Below are 20039 nucleotides of genomic sequence, written 5' to 3'. Positions count from 1 at the left end.
ATACCGTTATCGTGGTCGCTATCGAAGCCGATCGATTCACCGAAACGCATCGAGTGCCGGTATCCACAAACAAACAAAAATGACACAATCACGCCCGTGAACATACGAACGCGAAACTCATGACATAAACCGCACGAGAAATAAAATAATAAACCCAAATACCACACAAATGCAACAAGATTATTTATAAATACTACTTACCAGCAACAACTGTATCACTCAAATCAAACTTCACTGGCTTTGGAAATTCTCTCAGCTTACGTCCACTTAGTTTTATTTCGCCACTTAAATATGCATCCTCAAGAATTCTCTCTAATGATTTTGTTAACTGACTATGAATATTACTTTGACCGTTCATATTTACATTCACACAAGGCCCTAACACGGCCATATTCTTTTGAACTATAATCAAACTGACTGACTTTTCACTTTGGATATATTGTCTATGACATCAGCGCACTAGTGCCAACATAACAAATCGTTGCTAACTTCATTCGGACTATTATAAAGCTAAGTCTACACAAGATATATAGTCCGTCAACCAAATCTTGTCAGTAGCAATGTAAAGCAAACTAAAGTAGGGCAACACTCAAAGAGCAGTATTGCGCTAAGAAAAGCAGCAATGTACATCGAACCAACAGATTTTTTTTTCCGCTGAGCGCGCCCTGCGTACGTCAATTCAAATTGTCACTCGCGGTTTATTGAAAAAAATTGAAACATGGACGGACAATTTAAAAGCGATGTTAAAACAATGTTAATCAAAATGATGAACAAATTTGAAGATATCAAAAACAACTGCTTATATTCTCTTTGTTCCCTATCTATGTCTTCTAAGTTTACTAAAATAAAATCATATCAAAATGCAGATAATTAGATAGTGCATATTTGTAGGATGGAGTCCAAAATTAAACAAAACTTCCACTGGAAACACTTTTTCTTTATTTTTTCACCATTTCAGTTACAGTTCACAATCCGCCATAGCTCTCATCTCCCCTCTCCTTCCCACACTCTCGCTCCTTGTCGCACGCTAATAGGCGCGTTCCGGATTAATAGATATTACAATCAAATTAAGAGAAAAAATACAAATTAGGCTCCTACATATATTTGTTATTTACAATATAATATGCCACTTGTTAATGTAAATTAGTGTACTGTTCTGGATGAATATGACATACCTGTGTAATTTTTTTGATTGGTATATATTGTACAATATACATATTAAAAATAAAACAACTGATATTTGGGTGTTTATTTAATTTAAAGGTAAATAAGATAAGGGTCACTTTTCGACTTGGTTGCGTTGTACACGTACATAAACCGCCATAGGTAAGTATTGTCTGAAAAGATACTACCTACTACGAACGCCTTATATTGGGCAAGATTTAATCCTGCAACAAACATGTATGGATTAGGTAGATATTGCGAAAGAACGGCGATATAATCAAGGCTCTTAATACTGTTTAAAAGGTTTACCTTTGTAAATAGTCACAACTGATTGCTGAAAATATTAGACATGTGGGCCTATGGACGGTTTCCAGGACACAATTTATGGTCTTGTTGGATAGATTTAGGCATACGTTTTAATTTTATTTATGCCTTTTAACCCTAAAACAAAAAAACTGAACATAATCTTAAAAGTTCGAAAGAGTTCTTCCAGTATGTACTTGTCATAACCTCAATTTTTAGTAATGTTTACCATCAACGAGCATGATTGTACATTGTAGGCCCCTTAGCTTTGCTTATTCTTATTTAATGTATTGGTATTTAATGGTGACAGCAGAAATATCTCTTGAAACAGAAACGATTCAGAATGAAAACCAAATGAAAACAAATAAGGTGACGGCTGTCGTTCACGATCCACATTCCACAGATAAAACACAGATGACACGCGTTTTGGAATTATTTGAACACAGTGTTGCTAACCCGCGATTTTTCAAATTTGCCGCCTTTTACTACTGACAAGATTTGGTTGACGGACTTTAGTTCATCCGACCGTTCATTATTTACTCGTTCATTTCTAACGCTGATGTCGATATCAGGGTGAACTATGCTTTTTCTTATACGGAATAGAGATTAAAGTGACATTAGAAAATAGCAAGAACTAGACTATAAATCTTATGCGACTAGCGATCATTTACCTAATATCCATGTGATGTTATAATAATATTAATTGCATTGCAATGCACCCCAATGACCTTTCTTTAATCGGTGAAATCCCAAGATTTCCAACTCCAAGAGAGCCAACTCCTATTTTTATATTTTCGTTTTATAGCTGGTCAACCAAATCTTGTCAGTAAAAAAGACGCGAAATTCAAATTTTCTATGGGACGATATCCCTTCGCGCCTACATTTTTCAAATTTGCCGCTTTTTCTACTGTCAAGATCTGGTTGACCAAGTATAGCTGGGCCTTTTTCTTATTCAAAAGTGTATATCCTACTTTATTTTGTCGATGGTAGGACTTCAAAGCTAACTTCATGTTTCATAGCTACCAACATTAAGGCTAGGATGACATATGGATAACCTCAAATTTTAATCCAAAAAACTTTATTCTGTGATATTTAATTTATGATAATTATTTAACAATGACTATTTTGAACGCGCTAAAAGTAGCAAATGTGTTTAGGAATGTTAATAAGTCAGGCATAACACAAATTGAGGTAAGAAATATTTTTAATGGTAATAATAAGTTTAGTTTCCAATTTCGCTTTATATTTACGTAATTCGCCGTCAATAATATATGAGACCTAATTGTATTACTCAATAAGCAATATGCACACCAATATGTCTATATTCATGACCTTTTGACCATATTTTCTTGTGTTATTCTTGGAATTCAGGTTGGAAAAGAATCGATTTCTTACATGTTCTCGATCCCATGTGACAAAAGCTAATAGGAAAATGCCGGCTCTGATTGGACTACCATTTCACATACTGAACAGTGCATTTCTTAACACATTCACTGCCAAGAACACGTATGTGTGTTCAATTTGTATTGGAAATGGGGCACCTGGCACTGAAAGTGTTAACTGTGACTTTATTTTTCTCAACTTTCATAATCTCTTTAGACTCCCATGGAATACTTGTAAACTTTTGCCAACATTTCCTATAGTTACGATATAATTACTTTACAGAAATACTCATCACATGTCAAATATGCAGAACACAAGGCTCTGGAAAGGATCAGGAACATCGGTATCTCTGCACACATTGACTCCGGGAAGACCACACTCACAGAGCGAATATTGTTCTACACTGGCAGAATAGATGCTATGCATGAGGTAATGACACCATAGTAACCAATTAGAAAGCTCATTTAGATGGTGCGAGAACTTACATGTGAGGTTCATTACATTGCGTCATTTGATCCGATGGTTGAATTGATGTAAACGCAATAGTCCGCAATGTAACTAAAATCGTATACGAGTTTGCACGCCATCTAAATGAGCCTTAGTCTCAACCAGAGACTATGTGAAAAGCCTCCAAGTATTTTTGACTTAATATATTTTGAAGAGGACTGAGAGGTAACCTTTCTGTCAAAACTATATTAAATCCGTCAATCTGCAAGACTCCAGCTCCAGTGGTTAAAGTCAATATATTTTTTTTATAAGAAAACAACACATGATATTGTTTGGTGTTGTCTGGATGTTTCTATCATTTTCCAACCAATATGTAATAGCTAAGCTGCCATAACTGAATCATGTGACAAGGTATCACACAGCTAGTAACCGTGTGGCAAAGGCTTATCCGAACTAATCTATTTTATGGAAACCTTAAAACTGCTTGCAAGTTCGGCTCAATGTTACTTAAGGTGCTGTTAACTGTAGTTGAAGGTTAATTTAATTTAAATAGTGTTATGTCTCTGATATTTAAAAAAAAGCTATTATGGCATTTAAAAAAAAGCTATTATGGCATGGATAGCTATATAAAAAAAATACTGTAAAACCACCCAACTATAATCAAATAACAAATAATTGTAATAAGCAGTGAACGGTGTTGGTCACACATACTGTAAACAGTGTTAAAAATACTTTATATTTAAGCCTTTCTTGTAGTGACTGTTTGCATACCTAAATAAATAAAATAAAATAAACTATATTTTCAATGTTCAAATATCTTCATTCAGGTGTGACGTGTGACTATTATTTGAAGCAGTTCTAAGCTTTCATAAATGGGAGAAAAACTCAGACAACACCAAAAAAAGATATTGTTTGTATTGAATGTGTGGACTATAAAACTACTACTACTATTTTGAGTTATAGTACTGGACTATACAATAGTTGGGTTGCTTTATGGTACCTAAAAAAATTTGAATTTTAGAATTGTTCAAAGAAAAACGGCCAGTGCAGTAAAGTTGAGTTAATATCACTTGTTTCTATAGTTTCTACTACTCAAAAACGAATCACATCACACATGTGAGACAAGAGGGATGTTTTTGAACCTGATAAAAGAGGGATGTTTTTGAACCTTATAGGTAAAAGGCAAAGACAATGTGGGCGCAGTCATGGACTCCATGGAACTTGAGCGACAAAGAGGCATCACTATCCAATCAGCCGCCACATACACAATCTGGAAGGACCACAATATCAACATCATTGACACACCGGGGCACGTAGACTTCACAGTTGAGGTGGAGAGAGCGTTGAGAGTGTTGGACGGGGCGATATTGGTGTTGTGCGCTGTGGGCGGAGTACAGAGTCAGACGCTGACAGTGAATAGGCAGATGAAGAGATACAATGTACCGTGCTTGGCGTTTATTAATAAGCTGGATAGATTAGGGTCCAATCCAGAAAGGTATGTTGCTATAATTAAATTAAATTGGTGGAAAGGAAATGTCTATGGTTAAAGTTGCTTTTGCACGAATATTTGTGTCATTATCAACCAAAAGGGTACTACTGTCGGATGTTAATAAGGCACTATTTCCATATGGCCACTATTTGAAATCAACCTTATCGACAATCGACAATGTTGGTACCTTTTTGTTCAAAACGTCACATTTAAATTAGCAGTAACTACTTCCAATGTATACCTACTCTACCGACCCGACTTTCCCCTGTTTTATTCATAGCCACTGAATATATTGATTAAAAAAGCCGCATAAATTCGAACAGTGAGATAAAGAAATCGCCAGTACTTATTTGTATTCATTTTCTTTGAGATGCTATATTGCAATACAAATTATTGTCAGTACACTCCCGGTTACTGTAGAAATTTTTGGAACCAAGTTTTATCCATATATTACTGCATTTGAATATTAAGACTGTAGATATTGTTATATTATATATTCTGCTGTGTATATTTGCAATTTGAATTATTCCAGGGTTCTAAAACAAATGAGGTCCAAACTGAACCACAACGCAGCATTCCTCCACCTACCGATCGGTCTCGAGAAAGAGTGCCAAGGGATTCTAGATCTTATTGAAGAGAAAGCGATATACTTTGACGGAGATTATGGCGAGAAGATCCGATTGGATGAGGTTCCACAGGATAGGAGGGCTGAAGTGCAGGAGAGGAGGCATGAGTTGATTGAGCATTTGTCTAATGTTGATGAAAGTTTAGGTAAGTTAGGGTCATCGCGCTAGTTTCCGTCCATGCTTTAGTTTTCGTCCACTTGACATATTAGCAAAACATATTTTTGACATTTAATTTGCTACTTGCGAAACATCATTTTTGTGTAGGAAGATATATTGTTTCGATATTAAGGATTGCAATAAGTCCAAATTTGTGCAGCAATGTAGGTTTATATTCAAATTTCGTTAAGTGGACGAAAACTAGAGCTGGACGAAAACTAACGCACCTACCCTATATGGTGGCTTTATGAATAGGGTAAATAAGGGCAAGGGATTGAGATGAGACTGTTTTTCAACAAGTTATAGCTATTTGCACCTACAATATTTGGCACTGAACCGCATATTATCACGACCGCCATTGCGGCAGTTGATCACACACTCAATAAAAACTAAAATACAAATAAAAAATAGGTTTTGGGATTATACTGAGCAACTTTTAACCCTGAAATCGCGAATAAAAATTGGCTGTTTCATACATTTACTGGTCCATTGGGAGGGTAAATTGGAGCTCTATGGGAGGGTAATTTTTTTTTTCTCGATTTCGGGTTTGGTCCCATAGTAAAAGTTGCTCAGTATAATCCCAGAACCTCCCTGGCAATGAGAATGCAGTAATTTTTTTGCCACCGTGTAGGTATATATTTTGTAAATAAATACCACAATGATATTGTATTCTTAACATTGAACCATACTTTCCTTTACAGGTGAACTGTTCCTTGAAGAAAAAACCCCAACGGTCTCAGACATCAAAGGCGCTGTGCGTCGCTCAGCGCTCAAACGTGCCTTCACCCCCGTACTGCTTGGCACAGCCCTCAAGAATAAGGGAGTCCAACCTCTATTAGACGCTGTTTTGGAATACCTTCCCCATCCAGGTTGGCTATACATTTAGCTTAATAGTTTCATAGAGAAAAAAATACATAGAGTGCTCACTCCATACATCAGTTCAGACTATTAATTTCAGTGTCTACATCTAGCATCGAGTAGCGGAACTATCAGTACTGCTACTTGACAATAGATGTAGCACCGACCGGAAAGTCTTGTCTCAACAGCATAAGACTTTCCGGTCGGTGGCGACATCTATTGTCAAGTAGCATTACTGATAGTTCCGCTACTCGATGCTAGATGCTAATAGTCTTTTTGGTACTAAAACTGATGTATGGAGTGAGCACTCTATGTATTTTTTTCTCTATGATAGTTTTGAAGCTTGGAGGATATAACCAAAGAGAATGGGTACTATAGAGGGGTCCTGTCATAGTAAATTTTGTAGTCACAGCAAAATTAATTATATCACGGTGCGCAGAGTCTCTTGTTGTTTTATTGACTTTTGAAATAGTCTTTAACCTGTCGAATCCCACGATATGACGTCACCATAAGCGTTCTGGCTCATATATGAGCCGTGGGAGCTGACAGATTAATGCTTATACAGGGTCATTTTTGGACCATTAGCCATATTGTGCGAGGTGATTAAGTAGGTCATACTGAGCAACTTTTTCTATGGGACCAACACCGAAATCCCAAAAAAAACTTGGCCTTCCCATAGAAACGTTGTCCACTCGACCAAAATCTATGAAACGGCCAAAAAAATTTTTGTGATTTCGGAGTTGGTCCCATAGAAAAAGTAGTTCAGTATGGACTACCTAATCACCTCGCACAATATGGCTAACGGACCAAAAATAACCCTGTATTAAATGTTAGATTAATAAATATTAGCTTTTAATCTTATGCCTTGAACATAAGTATTAAAATGCGTTTATTTTAAATTATGTACCTACACATGTGCCTGCACTGCACCTCCTAGTTATAGTTTAGTTTTAAGAAACATTTGCTGTGCCCTAACAGGGTTCATGTGTGAACTTACCCTGATGTAATATCTGTCCTGTACTCGTACCACATGATTATTATGCAATAAATTATGAATTATGAATGAATTAGATTTTTGAATTTCAGGGGAAGTAGAGAACACAGCTACGCTAAACGAGAAGAAAGGGCAGGAGGGTGAAACGATAGTGTTAGACCCAGCAAGGAGTGGAAACAAACCGTTTGTGGGTTTAGCTTTCAAGCTGGAAGTCAGCAAGTTTGGCCAGCTCACGTATTTGAGGTGCTACCAGGGGATGCTAAAAAGGGGGGATAATATATTTAATGCGAGGACTGGGAAGAAGGTAACTAGCATTTTTACAAGCTTTTATTTTACTAAATGTGACGTTCCATGGCAAAAGGTACCTTATGGCGGCTGGCGCTTACGTCGCATAACGCCGCAATAATATTGGAGCGGCGTTAATAATAGCGTAAGCGCCAACCGCTATAAGGTACCTTTACCCATGGGACGTCACAAATAGCCCTGTTAGTATGTATATTAGCTAATGTGGGTCAAATATAATAAATTTTACCCACTACCCGATTTCCCATTGTGTTGAAATTTTTATATGTAAATCGGATGACAATGCAATATTATGATGACATGGAACTCTGCACTCTGTGATAAAACAACACAAATGATTGTGATTGGGGTTGTTAGAATTGTCTCGATGAGTATTAGTTGCCCGTGGAAAGAAAAGTACAGTCAGCGATAAAAGCTTGCACAAAAAAAGATATTTTTGCCAAACACTTATTTTTGTTAACTTTAAAATTGGCGGAATTACTTAGTGTCTAATGGCATTCTCTATTAGTCATACATAGGGCTAAATAGGCACAAATGCTTATGACTATTATTTTATTTACTTGTACATACTTCAACATGGCTGATTGATAACTTGTTTTTTTTTTCAGGTGAAAATCTCCCGATTAGTCCGAATGCACTCGAGCAACATGGAGGAAGTAAATGAGGTAACTTTAATTCTGTAAACTGTAAAATTAATGTTAGTAAAATATGTATACTTGGTCAACCAGATCTTGACAGTAGAAAAAGGCGGCAAATTTGAAAAATGTAGGCGCGAAGGGATATCGTCCCATAGAAAATTTGAATTTCGCGCCTTTTTTTACTGACAAGATTTGGTTGACCAGCTATAGTTGAAGTAAATACATAATTACTAATTAGTTATGGTCACGGGCGCAACATTAAAAAAAAATGTGTCAGATTTTTTTAAACCATACCATAAAATTTGTACCTTAATGTACATTTTATATACAGGTATTCGCCGGCGACATATTTGCACTTTTCGGCGTAGACTGCGCATCGGGCGACACATTTGTCAACGACGGAAGATTAAATCTTTCTCTGGAGTCTATTGTGGTACCTGATCCTGTTGTGTCTATGGCCATCAAACCGAAAAACAACAAGGATAGAGATAACTTCTCTAAAGCTGTCGCTAGGTGAGTTAGAGAGAGATAAACACATTCGTCAACTAAATAAAGAGAGATACCTAAAGTATCTTAGTATAAATCTTTGGTAAATGAATATAATTCAAGTTTCAATATGATAATATGTCCATATTAAACATTAAAACTCCTTAACACAATAAAAAAACCGGCCAAGTGCGAGTCGGACTCGCGCACGGAGGGTTCCGCACCATCAACAAAAAATAGAGCAAAACTAGCAAAAAACGGTCACCCATCCAGGTACTGACCCCGCCCGACGTTGCTTAACTTCGGTCAAAAATCACGTTTGTTGTATGGGAGCCCCACTTAAATCTTTATTTTATTCTGTTTTTAGTATTTGTTGTTATAGCGGCAACAGAAATACATCATCTGTGAAAATTTCAACTGTCTAGCTATCACGGTTCCTGAGATACAGCCTGGTGACAGACGGACGGACGGACAGCGGAGTCTTAGTAATAGGGTCCCGTTTTTACCCTTTGGGTACGGAACCCTAAAAACAATAGGTATATTAGACAAGTGATTTTCCTTCATACTTTTCGGGCTTTGGCGTGTCACGTCGTTCTTCCATCTCGTTCGCACTTGTGCCAGCGACATTGTGAACCATTTCGTTCCGTCCATTTTCTGTTTCACTCAGTTTTGAGCGTACGAAACTACCCAGTTCCATGTACAATCTACTCTAATCTTACTAAACCTTCTACTCTCGTTAAATAGTATTTTATGCAACCGTTGTTTAAGAGGGGTCAAAAAAGGCGAGTGGCGTGAGTAAGACGCCACGAGTATTTTTTGACTCAGTTAAACAACGTTGCATACAATACTTTTTCTACGACCAAGCACTTACTTTGAAAAAAATTGTGAATTTAACAAATATTTTTCATTCAAGAAGTAGCAAAAATGGAGGGTACGGAACGGGAAAAGAATGAATGAATGGATTAAATTAAAAAAAAAACATGTCTATGGTTCACTTATTTGTCAGAGATGACATTTAAAATAAGGTTGGCAACACTGTATTTCATTCAATATTTTTAAAGTGGTCATTACACGAAGTATCGTAAAATCGCCAAAAAGATACTGCGTGTATGCACAAATTCTTTTTTGGGGAATAGACTAAAGACTTGTCTTGACAACTATAATGTAGGGTTTTAAAGGTGTGTGCACGATCCTTTAAATGACAAATAAAAGTACGGGAGTAGAAAAAATATATTTTTTGACCAGGTTCACCAAAGAAGACCCGACATTCCAGTTCCGTTACGACAGCGATAACAAAGAGACCATTGTGTCCGGTATGGGTGAACTGCATCTAGAAATATACGCACAAAGAATGGAAAGAGAATATAACTGCCCCGTGGAGCTTGGGAAACCTAAGGTTGCCTTCAGGTAATTATAAAGTAATTCATTAACAAAGCTTAATACAATAGGGTTGATGACACATGTTGAATTTTATAGCAAAATCTAGCAAAATAGATAGCAAACGAGCAATTTATCACAATAATGTGGATATTAAAATAAAATATTGAAAAATTACAAAATTACAGGACCTGAAAGTTTCAAAATTTAAGTTTTTTTTAACTTCCAAAAACGATAAAAGTAAGGGTAGGGTATTCGATTCCTTACATTTCATCCAAAAAAATATTGTATAGCAACTATAGTCCGTCAACCAAATCTTGTCAGTAGCAATGTAAAGCAAACTAAAGTAGGGCAACACTCAAAGAGCAGTATTGCGCTAAGAAAAGCAGCAATGTACATCGAACCAAAAGATTTTTTTTTCCGCTGAGCGCGCCCTGCGTACGTCAATTCAAATTGTCACTCGCGGTTTATTGAAAAAAATTGAAACATGGACGATGGACGGACAATTTAAAAGCGATGTTAAAACAATGTTAATCAAAATGATGAACAAATTTGAAGATATCAAAAACAACTACTTATCGTAGTGCTTATATTCTCTTTGTTCCCTATCTATGTCTTCTAAGTTTACTAAAATAAAATCATATCAAAATGCAGATAATTAGATAGTGCATATATTTGTTATTTACAATATAATATGCCACTTGTTAATGTAAATTAGTGTACTGTTCTGGATGAATATGACATACCTGTGTATTTTTTTTTATTGGTATATATTGTACAATATACATATTAAAAATAAAACTACTGATATTTCGGTGTTTATTTAATTTAAAGGTAAATAAGATAAGGGTCACTTTTCGACTTGGTTGCGTTGTACACGTACATAAACCGCCATAGGTAAGTATTGTCTGAAGAGATACTACCTACTACGAACGCCTTATATTGGGCAAGATTTAATCCTGCAACAAACATGTATGGATTAGGTAGATATTGCGAAAGAACGGCGATATAATCAAGGCTCTTAATACTGTTTAAAAGGTTTACCTTTGTAAATAGTCACAACTGATTGCTGAAAATATTAGACATGTGGGCCTATGGACGGTTTCCAGGACACAATTTATGGTCTTGTTGGATAGATTTAGGCATACGTTTTAATTTTATTTATGCCTTTTAACCCTAAAACAAAAAAAACTGAACATAATCTTAAAAGTTCGAAAGAGTTCTTCCAGTACTTGTTTGTTTTTTTCAGTAATATTTACCATCAACGAGCATGATTGTACATTGTAGGCCCCTTAGCTTTGCTTATTCTTATTTAATGTATTGGTATTTAATGGTGACAGCAGAAATATCTCTTGAAACAGAAACGATTCAGAATGAAAACAAATAAGGTGACGGCTGTCATTCACGATCCACATTCCACAGATAAAACACAGATGACACGCGTTTTGGAATTATTTGAACACAGTGTTGCTAACCCGCGATTTTTCAAATTTGCCGCCTTTTACTACTGACAAGATTTGGTTGACGGACTTTATATACATAAACGCAATATTTCACCGACAAAAACGCAATTTTCTTGTTTTCTCCATACTACAAGATGGGCGATGACGTCACGGCCTCTGGCCGTTTTGTATAGGGCGTTTCGCGAGTGAAGTGCGACTGTCGGACTTTGACTACAATTTCTGACTTTTGTGTTAATTTAATGCAATGGGTCCCATATAGAAATTTGATCTTAAAAACAAACCCGATCGATTGATACCATAAAAAAAAAATTAGTCATGTAGCCTATTTAATGTGGTTGGCTGGCCGTGCGTGGACCTTATCTCTACGATATAAGATCTACGCCTGCCCTAGTAGCACGGTAGCATTTTTATCGTTTATCACCATGCCTGTCACGTTCTAACAAGTATGTAAGTGCGAAAGTGACGGGCATAGTGATAGTCGATAAAAATGGAACCGTGCTGAGCCCGCTGGTTAGTCGAGTGTGATGCTGTCCCGCAAGATAGATTTAAGAATCTTAAATTAAGATACATACATTTAAGTAAATTTATGTTCCTAATGCTAACTTGTTACTATTAATAATTAGTGTACCTAATTTAGCTTAAGATTACTCTAGAGCGCACCGCCAACAAACTGTCTCACAGTTTGGCGAAACATTAGATTAAGGTACTTTATTATAGTACTATATTAGACATGCTGTATTTTTATGTAAAAATTTCAATAAAAAAAAAAGGTAAGATATAGCTAGCTTTAAATTTATATTTTATATTTCTTTTTTATTTAACTCAAATAAAATATTTTTTATGTTTATTTTATTTTTTAGAACATTAATTTCTATTTCTTCAAATTCAGGGTTTGTTGTTGTTATAACCCAAAAGCTACGGAACAAAGGCTAGAGCTTGACTGAGCGTAAAAAAACCCGGCCAAGTGCGTGTCGGACTCGCGTTCCAAGGGTTCCATACATTAAGTCCGACTCACGCTTGACTGCACATTTCTAATAGGTTTTCTGTCATCCGTAGGTAAAGAACTATTTTGTGTTTTTTTTTTGTCAAAATTGTAGACCCAGTAGTTTCGGAGATAAAGGGGGTTGATGGTTGGACAGACTGACAGACAGACGTACGAGTGATCCTATAAGGGTTCTGTTTTTTACTTTTGATGTACGGAACCCTAACAAGCGAATGTGCTACCTTAACAAAGCTAAATTGCAGCGATTTAATCAGCGATTAATAGTTTTATTTCACGAGTAACTGTCGCGGTATCCGAAGACAAAATTTTGCCATGAAACTTTCAGAGAAACGATGATGTCTCCTTGCACATTCGACTACCTACACAAGAAACAGTCGGGAGGCGCCGGTCAATTTGCCCGCGTTTGCGGTATAATGGAGCCCTTGCCACCCCACCAGAACACCAGTAAGTTTTATTATTTAAACTTAAAGGCTGTGCGGAAAGAGAAGAGTCGTATAGCCTGACCAGTAATATATGATAATTGTCAAGAGGGCGCTGTTATTCTCATGTATAGGGTGACAATTCAGTGTAGTATGAAAAAATTAGTTCCAGTGAAATTCCGCAACATGGCGCACCCTCAATAGATCCTGGTTCACCTATAGAATGTATTGGATCCCATACATTTCACGACTCTTCTCTTTCCGCACAGACTGTAAAGTGGACTTAGTCACGTGCACTTACTTTAATTATTTATTCTCCACCGAAATCGGGACGGGTCGGGAACCAAAGGTTTGACATGCCTATGAAACTGTTAGTCTAAGTATATAATTAGTTAAATAGGTTAAGTGTATAAAACTGAGCGCATCTCGCCATCAAACGTAACAGTTTGGCGAGAATATAAATGTTTAGTAATTAAGATGTAAATTTAAATATATAAATAAATAAAAAAAAAATAAAAAAAAACCTGTGCCAGAACTAAGGCTAAGTTTTGGGGTAGCTAAAAGAAGAAAAACACCCGTAACTGAATAACATTGTAGCAAAATTTTCAGATGAAGTATAGGGACCGTTCGCGTTGGAGGGTCTGCTATCTTGTGGGCTGAATCGGAAACATAAACATGTACATTGGCAAAGCAAGTGCTGCCATCTACCGTTCTCGTACGTTTTCTTGTGCATAGTCGGTTCTGCCATCTTGTGGGCTGCATCGGAAGCATAAACTTCACATTTACGCCTCGCGACTAAAATCTGCCGGCTCATGTGCTGCCCCCGATAGAAAATGCATGCTCTTTATAATCTTTATGATATCTGAATATAATATATTGAACATTATCCGTTGACAGCTCCATCTAATTAAGCTGTCAATTTTGTCGGTTAAAATATTCTACATTACTTCTCGCGTCTTAGTATTGCTTTATCTGATGGATGGAATCCGTGGAGATGAATAAACTGATTTACTTTATTAAATTGTGAATTAAGATTATCTTTTTCTTACATGCATATAAGAATTTTCATATTGAACCAACTAAAACCGAATTGTTCAACCCTTTCAGTGCTCGAGTTTGTTGACGAGACCGTAGGCACGAACATACCCAAGCCGTTCGTGCCGGGCGTAGAGCGCGGCTTCATCGACACGTGCCAAAAGGGTTACCTGTCCGGACACAAGATATCTGGCGTCAAGTTCCGACTTCAAGATGGCGCCCATCATATCGTGGATTCTAGCGAGCTGGCGTTCTTCTTGGCTGCTAAGGGGGCTGTTAAAGATGGTAAGTTACCAGGCGTAGAGACACGTGTCAAAAGGGTTACCTGTCCGGGCACAAGGTATCTGGCGTCAAGTTCCGACTTCAAGATGGCGCCCATCATATCGTGGATTCTAGCGAGCTGGCGTTCTTCTTGGCTGCTAAGGGGGCTGTTAAAGATGGTAAGTCAGTTCAAAAATTAAGCTGCTGCTAAAATGCTGTGTTAAAAGTTGAACGATGGTAAGTTTTTGTTAAAACTTAACCTTGGTTACTAGCTACAGTAGCTACCCAAGCCATTCATGCCAGGCGTAGAGACACGTGTCAAAAGGGATACCTCTCCGTATTCAAGATGGCGTCAAGTTCCGACTTCAAGATGGCGCACATCATAATGTGGATTCTAGCGAGCTGGCGTTCTTCTTGGCTGCTAAGGGGCCTGTTAAAGATGGTAAGTTAGTTCCAAAATTAAGCTCCTGCCAGGCGTGACTCACTCCGCGATTTCGTCGCGTCGCTACAAGTACATGCGGCCCACAACAATTTAGGTGTCTAGCCATAGTAGTTGCCGCGCACCGCTAAGGAACGGACGCCTGCTCGCGCTTGCGCCACCTAGCGGTCATATCTGTCGTAATAGACGCGTTATGTTAGAGAGTACTGCTTCTACTACTATTTATTATTTTCTAGTACTATTATTTATTCTGTGCTGCTGCTAAAATGCTGTTGGACGGTAAGTTTTTGCTAAAACTAAACCTTGAGTACTAAGCTACCTAAGCCATTCATGCCAGGCGTAGAGACACGTGTCAGGCGTCAAGTTCCGACTTCAAGATGGCGCACATCATATTGTGGATTCTAGCGAGCTGGCGTTCTTCTTGGCTGCTAAGGGGGCTGTTAAGGGGCCTACTGATTACAAGTCCGCCGGACGATATCGGCCTGTCAGTTAGAACAAAAAGCTCCGAACAACTGACAGGCCGATACCGTCCGGCGGACTGGTAATCAGTGGGCCCCTTTAAAGATGGTAAGTATTGTATTTGTGGTTGTATTGTAGTATTATAGTTTCGTCGGTAGTAAAATACCCAAAATGATCTTTATTATACAGTCGATCCTTGCGAACTTGGTCTTTTTGGCGGCTAGTGAGGTCTTTAATGCTTGTAAGTTGTAATATTATATAACTAGTCATATAGAGTTAACGATAGTGCAATATGGTACAAAATAAAATTTATAAAATTAAGATTTCGAACATAAATACCAAAAAACTCGGACCGAGCTTGGGTGTGAACCCGCGACCTTCGGAGTGGAAAGTCGGAAGCGTTACCGCTGGGCCACCAACACTTGCAAAACATTGGCCAGCATGTAACTTTATGCTTCATCATACCATAAACTAAAGGATTATCTATTATAGTTGGTCAAACCAAATTGTCAGTATTTAAATAAGAACAAAAAAAACTATACTCATCCTTTTCTTTTGGGTGCTAGTACTAGTGTAAGACAAAGATAGTATGATTCTCCGCATAGTCAGAGACAGAGGTCTACGGTTGAAATGAGACAGTCCTTTGACAAACTATATGTGCCAAAGGGACTACCTGACTAGACAATAGATCCCCAACGTACAGTTCCATTTGTCAGCGCCCGACGCCCTTCGTTTTACTTTGACGAAAACTCAACAGGTGACGCTACGAGCGCAAACGTCGTGTTTTATAATAGGATTTCGCGAACGCTGTAACTGAAAAGCGTATTTTAGCAATATACTATCTTTTATAGTGTTATTTCATACATCAGTAAATAAATCTGTAAATTTTCTATCAGATGCACGCTTTAAAGTAAATTCGATACTTTAAATTGAGTCTTAAATTTCAACTATAACATCAGATGTCCTGCATCGCGCGCTTAAAGTTTTTAACTGCCGTCGCTATATATAGAAATCGGTCGCCATACTGCCCGAGAGTCCGTGTCTACGGATTGGAGCAGTGTATGGGGTTAGAAGCTGCCCTAATTCCTTACCCCACGGCGGTCGAGACTCATGTTGGGTGGTCATTTGTCTCCTGCCTCAAGGCGTGAAGCCTAATCATAAAAGTCGAGGCCTAAACGGTTGAAGCTACATAGACCCTATGGGCCCTAGAGGCCTGACAAGTCCAGGCTATGCCTGGTAAAGAAGCTAACCCCTTTACGGGGAACAAAATGTATTGGTTTCTAATAATCGACACACCACTGTTGTAGACGATTTGACTCTCTTTTGTTTTTTTTTTAATATTTCTTTTATTTGATCATACATGTACAGTCGGCAGCAATAGTTGCTAAGCGGGCGAGGTGTTCAAAATAATCCTGACGCGACTTTATTGTTAAGAGAATAAGAGCTAGCGCGTCAAGGTAATTTAGAACACCTCGTCCGCTTAGCAACTATTGCTGCTGACTGTACTCATCTTCATATTTTCACGGAAACGTTTTCAACCGATTCTCGTTAAATCAAGGCTCGATAATTGAATAGGTTTTTTGTGGATTCAGTTTTTGGATTTTATTCAATATGGCGAACCAATAGGCTAGGGTTCATAGGCTCGCAATGCACTAGTATGAACATCAATTTAATAATTTTCCCAGTATTCGAGGACGGTGCCTGGCAGATCCTAGAACCAATCATGTACGTGGAAGTGACCATGCCCGAAGAGTTCCACGGGACAGTCATCGGCCAGCTGAACAAGCGAGGAGGCATTATTACTGGCAACGAAGGCGGTGAAGGATGGACCACGGTGTATGCTGAGGTCCCGCTGAATAACATGTTTGGATACGCCGGGGAACTGAGGTAAGGTCATTGAGTTCCACGGGACAATAGGACATTTGAACAAACGAGGAGGCATTATTACTGGCAACGAGGGCGGTGAAGGATGGACCACGGTGTATGCTGAGCTCCCGATGAATAACATGTTTGGATACGCCGGGGAACTGAAGTAAGACTACTGAGTTCCACGGGACAATAGGACATTTGAACAAGCGAGGAGGCATTATTACTGGCAACGAGGGCGCGGAAGGCTGGACCACGGTGTATGCTGAGGTCCCGCTGAATAACATGTTTGGATACGCCTGGGAACTGAGATAAGACCACTGAGTTCCACGGGACAAGAGGACATTTGAACAAGCGAGGAGGCATTATTACTGGCAACGAGGGAGCGGAAGGCTGGACCACGGTGTATGCTGAGGTCCCGCTGAATAACATGTTTGGATACGCCTGGGAACTGAGATAAGACCACTGAGTTCCACGGGACAAGAGGACATTTGAACAAGCGAGGAGGCATTATTACTGGCAACGAGGGAGCGGAAGGCTGGACCACGGTGTATGCTGAGGTCCCGCTGAATAACATGTTTGGATACGCCTGGGAACTGAGATAAGACCACTGAGTTCCACGGGACAAGAGGACATTTGAACAAGCGAGGAGGCATTATTACTGGCAACGAGGGAGCGGAAGGCTGGACCACGGTGTATGCTGAGGTCCCGCTGAATAACATGTTTGGATACGCCTGGGAACTGAGATAAGACCACTGAGTTCCACGGGACAAGAGGACATTTGAACAAGCGAGGAGGCATTATTACTGGCAACGAGGGAGCGGAAGGCCCTCGTTGCCAGTAATAATGCCGCCTCGCATGTTCAGGTGTTCGATGACTGTCCCGTGGAACTCAATGACCTTACCTCAGTATCCCGGCGTATCCGAACATGTTATGCAGCACGCAGCATGTTATGCAGCATGCACGGTGTATGCTGAGGTCCCGCTGCATAACATGTTCGGATACGCCGGGGAACTGAGGTAAGGTCATTGAGTTCCACGGGACAGTCATCGAACACCTGAACATGCGAGGCGGCATTATTACTGGCAACGAGGGCGCGGAAGGCTGGACCACGGTGTATGCTGAGGTCCCGCTGAATAACATGTTTGGATACGCCGGGGAACTGAGGTAAGACCACTAAGTTCCACGGGACAATAGGACATTTGAACAAGCGAGGAGGCATTATTACTGGCAACGAGGGAGCGGAAGGCTGGACCACGGTGTATGCTGAGGTCCCGCTGAATAACATGTTTGGATACGCCGGGGAACTGAGGTAAGGAGTTCCAAGGGATTGTCCCTTGGAACTCAGTGGTGTCTTGTTGAACTGTCATAGGTATTGACCTATGACAGTTGAAAAAGCGAGGAGGCATTATTACTGGCAACGAGGGAGTGGAGGGATGGACGACGGTGTCCGTTCCCATACAAAAAATACCGAACTCGCATGCGATTTAAGTTACATTGCGGACTGTTTGGTTACGCCCAATTCAACCGACCGATCAACAGTGGCGTCGCGTGAACTAATCTAGCCGTGGGCGAAGTCGCATCTGCGAGGCCCTTTTCTTTCACTGTGCCCGAAGGGGCCTCGCGCGAGGCCTCCCTTGGGACGCGAGGCCGTGAGCGATGGCCCACTTCGCCCACGCCATAGAGAAATAAGTAAGACAAGAGTGCTCACTCCATACATCAGTTCAGACTATTAATTTCAGTGTCTACATCTAGCATCGAGTAGCGGAACTATCATTACTGCTACTTGACAATAGATGTAGCACCGACCGGAAAGTATTATCTCAACAGCATAAGACTTTCCGGTCGGTCCTACATCTATTGTCAAGTAGCAGTACTGATAGTTCCGCTACTTGATGCTAGATGCTAATAGTCTTTTTGGTACTAAAACTGATGTATGGAGTGAGCACTCTATGTATTTTTTTCTCTATGCCCACGCCTAGCTACGCCACTGCCGATCAAACCCCGCAGTGTAATAAACTCGCGTGCGAGTTGTCGCATCGTCTAAATGAGCCCTTATTCTCTCAAACACTTGCCCGCTTAGCTATTTCTGATGCTGTTTGATTAGATCTTGATAATACACAACTTTTTTTTCCCAGATCAATGACACAAGGCAAGGGTGAATTCAGCATGGAATACAGCCGTTACTCCCCCTGCCTCCCCGACGTGCAAGAGCAACTCATCAGGAAATACCAGGAGGAAATGGGCATAGTCCCCGATAAAAAGAAAAACAAAAACTAACCGCCTTTAGAATTATTTACTAGCTAATTTTTTGTAAGCAATAAATGTCTGTTTATTAATTTATTAGTTGTTTTTTTCCCTATGCAATATAGAAACAACATGTTAGGACCCTCTTTTGCATATTTTTTCTAACCAGAAACAGGACATTACAATATTCGTCATCTCGAGTATGTACTCGAGAGTCTTGAGACCCATTTTACTATTTGACACACTAATATCATAGAGAAATAAGTGAGACAAGAGTGCTCACTCCATACATCAGTTCAGACTATTAATTTCAGTGTCTACATCTAGCATCGAGTAGCGGAACTATCATTACTGCTACTTGACAATAGATGTAGCACCGACCGGAAAGTATTATCTCAACAGCATAAGACTTTCCGGTCGGTGCTACATCTATTGTCAAGTAGCAGTACTGATAGTTCCGCTACTTGATGCTAGATGAAAAGACTATTACTTTTTGGTACTAAAACTGATGTATGGAGTGAGCACTCTATGTATTTTTTTCTCTATGCTAATATTAAATTATATGTCACTGCTTTGCTTTTAATGTTCCAAAAAAAATATTTATTATAATTATATTGTTCCAA

General features: G+C 39.0%; 2 protein-coding genes across 4 annotated transcripts in view; one reads left to right on the top strand and one right to left on the bottom strand.

Annotated features, from left to right (window-relative positions):
* The window catches only part of LOC134648314 (leucine-rich repeat and calponin homology domain-containing protein), an 86096-nt gene extending 85677 nt beyond the window's left edge, over nucleotides 1-419 (bottom strand). For 2 of the 3 annotated variants that reach the window (XM_063502810.1, XM_063502808.1), the window contains exon 1: nucleotides 202-418. In XM_063502810.1, coding sequence (XP_063358880.1) covers nucleotides 202-391 — 190 coding nt within the window. In that variant the 5' untranslated portion in view covers nucleotides 392-418. Of the gene's footprint in view, nucleotides 1-201 lie in introns of all 3 variants that reach the window. The other variant, XM_063502809.1, reaches the window with a different exon arrangement.
* A 2060-nt stretch (nucleotides 420-2479) lies between these two features.
* On the top strand, nucleotides 2480-19512 carry LOC134648383 (elongation factor G, mitochondrial). The gene is made up of 13 exons (XM_063502912.1): nucleotides 2480-2658; nucleotides 3133-3279; nucleotides 4473-4792; nucleotides 5319-5557; nucleotides 6270-6437; nucleotides 7513-7724; nucleotides 8332-8388; nucleotides 8693-8874; nucleotides 10093-10254; nucleotides 13016-13134; nucleotides 14217-14429; nucleotides 16989-17190; nucleotides 19308-19512. The coding sequence occupies exons 1-13, from the start codon at nucleotides 2584-2586 to the stop codon at nucleotides 19447-19449; spliced, it is 2238 nt and encodes a 745-aa protein (XP_063358982.1). The 5' UTR covers nucleotides 2480-2583; the 3' UTR covers nucleotides 19450-19512.
* Nucleotides 19513-20039: the final 527 nt, after the last annotated feature.

This window comes from Cydia amplana, chromosome 5 (genome assembly GCF_948474715.1).
Source record: "Cydia amplana chromosome 5, ilCydAmpl1.1, whole genome shotgun sequence".
Taxonomy (NCBI): Eukaryota; Metazoa; Arthropoda; class Insecta; order Lepidoptera; family Tortricidae; genus Cydia; species Cydia amplana.
Note: the sequence above shows the minus strand (reverse complement) of the source record. Positions and strands in the feature narration are given on the sequence as shown.

What these genes read in the sequence shown, in the direction of transcription:
- LOC134648383 (XM_063502912.1), top strand. Translation starts at nt 2,584, where the DNA reads ATGACTATTTTGAACGCGCTAAAAGTAGCAAATGTGTTTAGGAATGTT. An exon ending in GCCACCCCACCAGAACACCA is followed by an intron (nt 13,135 to 14,216) that starts GTAAGTTTTATT and finishes CAACCCTTTCAG; the next exon opens with TGCTCGAGTTTGTTGACGAG. An exon ending in TAAGGGGGCTGTTAAAGATG is followed by an intron (nt 14,430 to 16,988) that starts GTAAGTTACCAG and finishes TAATTTTCCCAG; the next exon opens with TATTCGAGGACGGTGCCTGG.